The 10000-nt window shown below is 43.6% G+C and overlaps 1 protein-coding gene across 2 annotated transcripts in view; it reads right to left on the bottom strand.

Moving 5' to 3' along the window:
- Positions 1 to 10000, bottom strand: part of cntnap3 (contactin associated protein family member 3) — an 89513-nt gene that overhangs the window by 18005 nt on the left and 61508 nt on the right. For both annotated transcript variants that reach the window (XM_042081097.1, XM_042081098.1), the window contains 6 exons: positions 8388 to 8494; positions 4481 to 4600; positions 3571 to 3768; positions 2381 to 2537; positions 1780 to 1907; positions 623 to 793 (listed from right to left, as the gene is read on the bottom strand). In XM_042081097.1, the coding sequence (XP_041937031.1) occupies positions 623 to 793; positions 1780 to 1907; positions 2381 to 2537; positions 3571 to 3768; positions 4481 to 4600; positions 8388 to 8494 (881 nt within the window). The remainder of the gene's footprint in view (positions 1 to 622; positions 794 to 1779; positions 1908 to 2380; positions 2538 to 3570; positions 3769 to 4480; positions 4601 to 8387; positions 8495 to 10000) is intronic.

Genomic DNA, 10000 nt, shown 5'->3' with positions numbered 1-10000 from the left:
TGACCTTTGCCCCCGAGCCGTTCTAGTCAGTAACCATTAGAATGTAAAATGAAGGAGAGAGAAGAAAATGTGCTGCCTAGATCATTGATTGGAACATTTACTTTTAAAAAACGGCCTGATGGTGTTGATAAAAATAAAGTGCATATCACCGGAGTTTGTCAACTCTAAAGTCGCACATCAATGCAAAGAAATAGTGTTGACATTGAGGGGAGTGTTCATTTATTTTCATTGTGTCCCCTAGGTTATATATGTGGCCTGAAATGCCTTGTATGTGAAAAAAGACTTCTTCCCGAAGCACTTTTAAATTTATTTCCTCAGCATATTAGGTCATATCATAAATTATTATGGCCATTATTTGAACAGTGAAAATAATAATAAAAGAGTTTTTGAACTTTAATGTCACTAATGCTGATTATTCAATGATTCATTTGAATTTAAATATTTAAAATACTTTCACAGCAAAAATTATATATGCGATTAATTTAGATTAATTAATCACAGAGTATGTAATTAATTAGATTACATTTTTTAATCGATTGACAGCCCTAGTTTTCATGTTATTTGTTTAGGACCATGTACAATGGTATTGTAGCAGAGTTAAGAACATAGTTCATCTACTCACAGCTTAGTTCGATCCGTATAAAGTCCTTGATGCCCAGGTTTTCCAGAAACACGCCAGACGCTGCGCTGGTTTTGAACATGAAGGAAATATCTGCACTCAGCTCGCCATGAAACGTGGGGAAATGGAGGTAAGACGTCTCTTTGTTGAAGTAGGCTGAGTTCCAGTAGTTCACTGGTGAAAGAGCACATTTCACATTCATGGAATCAAAACATTGCTCAGTGCCGGGTAATCCACGCAGGGAAAAGTACACCCCCCTCCCAAATATTATTTGTGTCAGCTCTCTGGATTTGCCAATTAGCCTTTTTTTACTCACGAGGGAAAAATGCTGACTCAGCAAAAAGTGTAAAATCAAAGTCATGGCGGGAGGTTTACCTCTGCGCCTGACCTTTACTACAGAACATCAGTTCAGTGTCCAGAAAAGGCATTCATATCTTTGCTTGAGCTGCGTGAGGAGTCAGTGCAACCTTGGTGATGTTTCTAAAGCACCATGCAGGGCTTGGCTGTAAACACTTTGGGGGGTGGGGGCCTCAGCTGAACAGAAAGGGCGTCCCTCGGGCACCCTGACACTACAGGTGGCTTGTGCCCCATTCACCCTTTGTGCTTTCACACTGTGAATGGTGGAACTGGTGGGGCAGTTCTACCCTTGATTTAGAAACATCACAGGCAGCCCCTCCATGAGATATGGCAGGGGGTCTGTGGCCCATGGAGAGGGCACTGCATGGGGAAAAGGCAGGGCCTCAAGCCTCCATGGGGGTATATCTCGGGCACTGTGTGCTATTACTTCAGCTATGGGAATGACTTCAGTGTCTCTGCTACTTTACACGTTCTGTGTAGTCTAGTGTGCCTAGTGTGGGTCACAACTACCTCATTCATTCATTCATTAGTTTGATTCTTCTCAGGTGGCCCTGGGGCAAAATCTGCCTGTGCGTCACTCTGTGGCAGATACTGTCCCATACAAAGTGCTGTAGGCGTGCTTGAAGGAAACTCAGGAACAGGCTTTGACAAATCCTTTGTGCTCGGAGACAAACTGCAATCAGCTTGGGAGACGGAGACTAAATTAGTTTCCTCTGCTCTAAAATCAGCCACTGAGACGGGCGGCGCGTTTCGATTTGTGGCAGAATGAATTTAGCATGCGGCGGCGGCGGAGGAGTACTTACAGTCACCATAGCACTGCAGGGGTCCCACTTTATACGCAGCCTCCGAGCCGGGTCTGCTCAAGTCCCCAACAGCGACGCCACGCACAGGTAAATGCTCTTTATGAGTGAGGGGGCCTGTGTCATTAGCCCTGCAGTTCCAGAATCAGAGAGAGAGAGACAGAGAGAGGTAGGGAGAGAGAATAAGAAAAGACTCTTCAATCAGACTTGGCACCACCTTGTGCCGGAGATGACTGAAAGAATCTTGTTTTTTGTGAAGAGGGGGAAAGCACGGCGTGCTGGAAAAGGACATGAGGTCCGATTAAATATTCAGAGGCAAAGCAGATCAGGAGCTGTAAAAATAGATGCCTTATATGCGGCGTGCTTGGGCACAGCTCCAGAGGCAAGAAAGAGAGAGAGAGAGAGAGAGAGAGAGAGAGGGAGAGAGGGAGAGAGAGGGAGAGAGGGAGAGAGAGAGAGAGAGAGAGAGAGAGGGAGAGAGGGAGAGAGAGAGAGAGAGAGAGGGAGAGAGAGAGACGGATGGAGTAAGAGAGAGAGGGAGGGAGAGGGAGAGGGGGATGCTGAAGGGAGTTGAGAGGAGTTAGGGGATGACTGTGGTGGTTACCAGTCGACTCCGTCTGCGTCGCAGTTGCACAAATGCTCAGGATGGACGCAGGTCTCGTGCAGGCCGCAGGCGCATTGCTGGATCCCGGGCGTGGCGCCCCCCCAGTAGGTCTGAGCCTCCCCAGCCCCGTCCATCCACCACGTGAACGGAGCGCCCACTGACAAAAAACAAACAAACAAAAAAAAACAATAACAAAAAAAAAAATCACACAAAAAAAAAACACGACATGAATTATTGACGGCCGATGCACCGCCAAGCCGCACACGTGTTTGAGGAGAATTCTTAACAAAAGAGGCCATTACTATTTCATAGGGACTCCATCCAGAGCGCTGCCATATGCTGAGGCAGGTGAGCTGCAAGTTGCATGACTCATTCAGATATGATGAATGTTGGAGAGAAATGGGCAGCACGATGCTGCTCACAGCTTGTGACAAGAAACAGATGCGCCCATCCAGGCACTGACGCCAGTACACACAGAAGCCGGGCGCAAAGCTGGGCATGAAGCATAAAATCTGACGGCAGGCAAACTGCTTTGGATAAGCTGCAGGCTGGAGGTACTTCTCTCGGATGAGGAGAGGGAGATGGGAGAGATTGGCATTGATTCGCTAGCCCATCATTTGTCTGCTCACGTTCATCCATCTCAACTTGTCTGTCTTAGAATTTAGCCGACACAGGCGCCGAGCACTCGGTCTCATTATTCTTCATTTGACATTTGGAGACATTATTTATTTACGTTTGACACTGTTTTCCTCTCCTATCTTCTGGGCCGGTCCTAATGAGACAGCTAATGGACAGCAATTATACCACCAAGCTGCATGTTGTTGCCTTGCATGTTATTTTGAGGAGCCGAGAGAACAATTATCAACGCTAACGAACAGCAAATTGGCGGCATAAGTGAAAACAAACAAAAAAAAATGCAAGGCACTACCTAGACGAAAAAGCAAAAGTCAACCGAACAGAGAAACAAACAAAAAAAAAAGTGCGCCTCACTCCTTCTGTGCAGCATAGCATGGAAGAGCAGATTAAGAGAAAGCCTAAATTAGTTTGCAACAAAGAGCATAATAATCAATTTGCACTGTCTGCTTAAGCTTTCTTGAGAGCGGCAAACCTGCGCTAGATGGAGTGGGGTTTTAATAAGTATGACCTTTACCAAGGAGGGTGGATCAATACTCTTAATAAAAAGGGCTTACCAGGTGTGTTTAAGAGGCGTGACTTTTTGCAGTGGTAGGAAAGTTCTTGCTCGCAGTGCTCAGCCTTGGTAATTATAGCCCGAAGCTGTTCCGAGTCGGCGGGATAGTTAAAGTAGGCTAAATGCTGATTTATCCCGGAGGACGGCTTTAATTTGGTTAGCTCTGTGTTATTGTGTTGGATCACCATCCATGTTTTATCTGCAAAGAGAAGAGCAAGAGAGATTGAGTGGGGGGGGGGGGGGGGGGAAGGTAGAAAGAAAGAAGAGAGAGACAGGGGGAGTGTGTGTGGGAAAGACAAGGAATCATTATACATAATTATGCAAATGATAAACAGATAGTGAGCAAATCATTGAGAGGATGAGACGCTTCTGAGAATCGTGCACCGGCTGCTTCGCAGCATCAGGAAGCCATTCAGCCTGACACAACACAATATGGAATAACTACAAGATAATGCCGTGGATGTCATGGTATGGTCTTGCTCCTTTGGAAAATACATTGTTGGGCAGGGGGTATATACTTTACTAAAGCCTTCCAAAACTGAGATTAGATTAGATTGTAATTGCATAATGCCCTCAAGTAATTGGTGGCATAACAAAGCATGGCAATTGCATGGATATTCTTTGGCTAAATGGAGCAAAACATCTTTGAAGGTAAGAATTGTCTGTGGATAACTGTTTTCATTGAGGGAGGCACTTGTAGTTCAACTCACAAGGCCAGTGCCAAGATCATAGCTTACAAGGGATTCAACAACACCCATACCGATCGAAGAATGCTCTCACTTCAGTGGACATGTGCAAAACAGACCATACAAGAACAAACAAGAAAAATGGGCTATCGTGTATCTGTCACATACTCTCTGTAAGACTGTATAAGGTGCAGAGCAGTGGAGTCTCTATAGCAGGACGTTTACCTGTCATATTGCAGTACACCCTCTGAGGGTTGATGGAGCCGCTCCCATCCACGTCGAGGTGGTAAAACCCAGATGTGTTTCCCTTGTGCTTGTAAGCCTCGCAGGACTGCTCATAAATGGCTGGTGAGGTAAATAGAAATACAATAGCCGAGGTCAAGCCCTATTAATTTTACCATTCCAGTAAACCAAGAAAGTAAACACTCAATTGAACAACAGAGCCAAACTCTTTTACTCTGAGTGGACTGTATTTATGAATGCTGGCCAAAGCACCGCAAATAAATATTTACTATTTCAAGGAAGGAGGAATCCTGTATAACTTTTTGAAGTGCCTCAAGAGAATTAATAGTGCTCGTCAAATTTTTACGGTCTGCCTTTACAAGTCCAATCTATCTCATTCAATATAGAGGAGTATTGATTTTCCACTAATGGAGCGCAGAGTGGCCCATGTCAGTCTGACCCAAGAATTAGGTCTTCGGGGGGGAGCTGTAGGGGAGCAACAGCATAGCACCCCAAATCCTGATGCCTGCACATCAGCGTGTGTTAATGTATCATGGATGAGGCACACTGTTTGGAGTGCTGGCGAAAGAGTTCTCCCCCATGCTGATGGGTCAAAAAACATGGTTTGGCCATTGCTTTGATGAAGTTCGGTTTTGATGGCCTCTACAGAATTCATGTGCTGGATCCAATTCCCTGGTCCATGAAGTTTCTTCATAAACCACTATATATAATCTGCTTCAGTAGTCTGCTCAAAATATAAGTGTATCAAGACTGCTATTACTGCACGGCAGCTGAGTACCGGTATATTTTGAATTAAACTAATTAACCATGTTAGGGACACACACACAGGATATTTAATTTTCTATTCAACACAGGTATTGAACTATACTGACAAGATTTGCAGGTAGGCTATCCAATTCACATAATTTGAGGGGAGACACTGATTCTATCATCATATTGCATACTGTACGTCATGCCTTAGTAATGAATTGGAGTGCTTTCAGAAGTGCATTCAATGTCTGTAAAAAAAAGAGAGAGAATAGGTGGATACTACTGCATAGCACAATCTGGATGAGACCAGAGCATCAGAGTTGTGCTGTGCTTAGCAGATTGATTCTAGAACATGACAAAAGATGCACCTCTTCAGCAATCACTATTCCTTCTGTCGTTATGGTAATGACAAAGGTACAGCTGGGCTGACACCTTCACGATGAAAACCTTTCTGAAATAAATTATGTGGAGGGAAATTACATTGTGCAGGAACAATGCTGTGATGCTTGTTTTTCTACTCTCCTCCCCATTCCAATAATCATAGGCAATTTTACACTCCACAATTTGTAAGGTGCCTAAAATATCAGTGAAGCCGCCGTGACAGGCGTAAATTAGCCAACATGAGATGAAAACACCAACAGTGACAAGAAGCCCAGAAAAGGCATAGTAGTCTTTCTCTACCATAAGCTCCTTACACTTTTAAAAAGGTTTTATAGTCTCGTAAACTACACTCAAAATCCTCTCTCTCTTCCTCCTCCTTCCCCAAATGGCTTCAGACAAATTTCTGATGTCTGAAGGTCTAAACACAAATCTAATTGCAGGGCGCCAAAGAAAGAACGAGTTAGCTCGGCCCTTTAGCCTCCTCGCGCTACGTTTGCTCGAGTGTGAAAGCGTTAAACGGTTGAGCGATTAGACTTGACTGGCAAGTCCTTCATTTCGCGAGAATGTGTTCCACGCAATTTCTGATGACACTGGACTTGGAGAGCCCCTCTTTCCCATCATTAAAGGTTCTTTCTTAATCCCCATCAATGCCAGGGCTTTGTCAAAGTCGACTTCGCCTCTGTGGGTATTGCGGCTTTACAGAGATAAGCATTTGACCTTGAGTCCCTTTAGCTGCTGGGAGGCTGCTTTGTTTAAAGGGAGGACAGCACACGCTTGGTCCCACAACAGCGGCCTCTTTGGTTTGCGTTGCACTCCCTATCATTCACTGGATTGTCAGTGCATTCAGCATCATTCAGCATCATTAATAGGACAACATTAATGGGAAACACTACATGTCCCATAAGCCCCATGGAGAACTTGTTATGCTTTTTTGGATGGGTTAGAAGCTTTAAAGCGTCCCGTTGAGCACTCACAGGCTCTCTGCATTAATGCAAATCTGTAAAGAATCTTTGAGGGGTAGGCAGGATTGCTTTTGGTAAATGTGTTCTCCAGTAGAACACACTCCAGTAGAACACACTCTTGTCTTGGGGTGTAAATTCTACAAAAGTGTAGTTCACTTGAGACCTGAGACATCCCCAGGAACAGTTGATACGCCTAAGAGTGATTGCTAGACAAATCTGCCCAACACCTAGCCTGGAGGACCAGACCCAATCCGAAAGATTAAGGGTCTGGCTATGAGTAATGAAAATGGCCCAACTCGAGGGGCGGCACCAAGTGTGCATTTGAAAATATTACTGCACGGATAACACTACGACCCATGTTTCCGGACATCGACGTTGCAGCGCTGTCGCCATCTGTTTAGTTCGCCTCTGGCCCGCCTATATCAGATACACCGATAGGCATAGGTAATGAGCATCATTACTCGTTGCCAGAGTCACTCGCTGAGCAAATTCAAATTTAGCTCTTGCGAGAACGCTGGATTTCCAGGGTACCCAACACCTCGGGCCCTTTCCCAAACTGGCCACTATGCTCTACCTCTTCATCGCAAAGTGCCTCTCTGCATAGTCACGCTGGCATCAGCACAGGCTCTCCAACTAAAGTAATGGCGTGGAGGGGGGATAAACAGTGTGGGATACCCTTGGCTCTCTCCACTGAGTGCATGAAGCAGCTGTCACCATGGCTACTAATGAACGGCTTGCTCACAGCACGGCATGTGCAGCTGTTATGTCATGTGTAGTCATTTTCCATTTAAAGTCTAATGAACAACACTGTCTCTCCGGTTGTCCTGGCAAGTTCATAAAAATCCATAAATAAAAGTCTATAGGGAATGAAATGATTAATTTCTATTTTTTTCTTCACTTTTGTTCCTTGTTTTGCTCTACAGGCACAACAAAATGACAAGTGATCCATTCACACAATCATGTTATCACTATTGACTGATGTACTCTGAACAGTGCAATAACAATGCTGAGGCGAGACCAAAATGGCATATTTTCTTGACTACTCGTAGAAGGTTTGCCATTGCCAGGTTGGGCAGATGGAATACTAGTGTGATGCCTCCTCCACTCTGTTCTATGTGTGGCTCTCCTGCGGAGCACTGTTCTGGACGAACGACAGCGCTGATGCAGGTTGGCTGTCTGAGGATTTTAGAGCCCACTTGCCTCCTTCACTAATTGGTTTGGGATGGCCCGCAACGCGTTAAACCTGCTAGACGACACACGTGGTGCGGAGAGAGTAGAGGTGTAAAGGGGGCGGAATGAGATTGAGCTGTGCTCTCTATTGTTGTTGGTTACTGCCTCCTCATTAGCACACTCACTTAATGTAGTTGTGGACTCGTTGAATGTGTAATTATTATCCCATTTAAAGTATCATTTGTTTCCGTTGTCTTGCTTTAGGTTAATTAACTTAGGTTATGAGCCATTTTTGGCTCTTAAGCGTAAATATCAAATCTTCAATGTGTTGAGTGCTGAAAACAGGATATCCAGGATATTTGGTGGATAACAGGGTATTTGATACAGCAACCCAGACAGATGGCTTGGTATACTCTTAAAACAAATGTGTTGTCCCTATCTGGTCACAGAAATGTGTTAAAAAAACAACGCAAGTTGTGTTATTTTCAACACATTTTGTGTAACAAATAAAAACAAGGAAACAACACAAACTTGTGTTGTCCCTATCTGGACACAGAGATGTGTTAAAACAACGAAAGTTGTGTTGTTTTTAACACATTAGTTTTAATAGTGCATACAGGTCTTACAGCTGTGGCAGGTGGCTCCTTTGTAGCCCGTGTGTGAACAGTTGCAGTGGAAGGTACTCCAAGACTGGGTGCATTTCCCTCCATGTTCGCAATAGCTAGGAGAGCACCTGCAAGACAACAACAAAGCACAGATTATCACTGTCCATAAGGCTGGACATCTGGACAAGAGGAATACAGATTATCACTGTCCATCGGGCTGGACATCTGGACAAGAGGAATACAGACTATCAATGTCCATCGGGCTGGACATCTGGACAAGAGGAATGCAGATTATCAATGTCCATCGGGCTGGACATCACAGATTATCAATGTCCATCATCACACATTATCATTGTCCATCAAGATGGACCTCTGGACAAGAGGAATACAGCTGGGCAGGCTCACGGATCATATTCCAGTCTGTAGGCTTCATCTAAAGCGCCTTTTTATTGCCTTTTTATTGCCTTTTTCTTTCAGAATTCACAAGGATCATGAATTTTTGGTTGGAACAAAACTTCTTAGTTTACTAGAGGGCAAAACTGAATAAACCATTAAGTTTTCAATGAATATCAAGAATAAAACATTTTTATTATGTGTTTTCTCTCACCTGCAGCACTTATGAACATCCAGCAACAAAACAGAATATTGTTTTTAAAATATCCGTCTAAAATATTTGCCAAGATATAACACTGTTACTTTGATATGCAATTCCAAATCTACTGTTATATAACCACTGCAATATGTAATTACATGTGCAATCACAAAATAATTGTAGCTTTAATTTATGTAATCAAGGAACTCTCTGCTTTAACATATTGATGCACTGAAAAGACACTTTGAGGCATGGATTGTGAGAACTGTTTTGCCATAGGGTTTTATTGGTTTAATGCACATTTAGATGTGAATTTTCAGTTCATATAAATAAATCAATACTATGGTGGTATTATGCTACAATATATAATGGCAAAGTAGCTCCCTTCTCCATCGCTCCAAGCATAATACACATGGTAGATGTGATAGGCTTAAAGGTATTTGTTCAGAGAGAGGCCTGTGGCTTGCCTAGTGCCACCTGATCTGACTATAGATGAACTTCAGATTAGAAGGGAAGAAATATTATTTTATGGTAGATGGCAACCTTTTCTTTGAAACATTCCTTTCACTTTGCATTTCAAGACGGGTGGCTTGCTAAAAACCCACTTAGCATTAAAAGCCCTGACATACAACCACCCCCATTCAATCCATTCAAACATTGAAAAGTTTAATCACGGTACTGCCTGTGAAATATTTGACAGATTCACTGACTTTAAATGGAAAAGAGCAGCAGTATGTCTTCAAGATTTAAAAGGAGTATAAAATTATTCCTATTTTCCACTATACATCTTTGAAAATAATTATCCTAGCAAGTAGAAGCAAAGATAAATAGGTGTGTGTGTGTGTGTGTGTGTGTGTGTGTGTGTGTGTGCATGTACATATGGCAAATTTTCGGTTATGATCTGGGGTGCTTCAGCAAGGCTGGAGTCGGGCAAATGCGTCTTTGCAAAGGACGCGTGAATCAAGCCACGTACAAGGTTATCCTGGAAGAAAACTTGCTTCCTTCTGCTCTGACAATGTTCCCTAACTCTGAGGATTGGTTT

Source organism: Alosa sapidissima, chromosome 23 (genome assembly GCF_018492685.1).
Source record: "Alosa sapidissima isolate fAloSap1 chromosome 23, fAloSap1.pri, whole genome shotgun sequence".
NCBI lineage: Eukaryota > Metazoa > Chordata > Actinopteri > Clupeiformes > Clupeidae > Alosa > Alosa sapidissima.
Note: the sequence above shows the minus strand (reverse complement) of the source record. Positions and strands in the feature narration are given on the sequence as shown.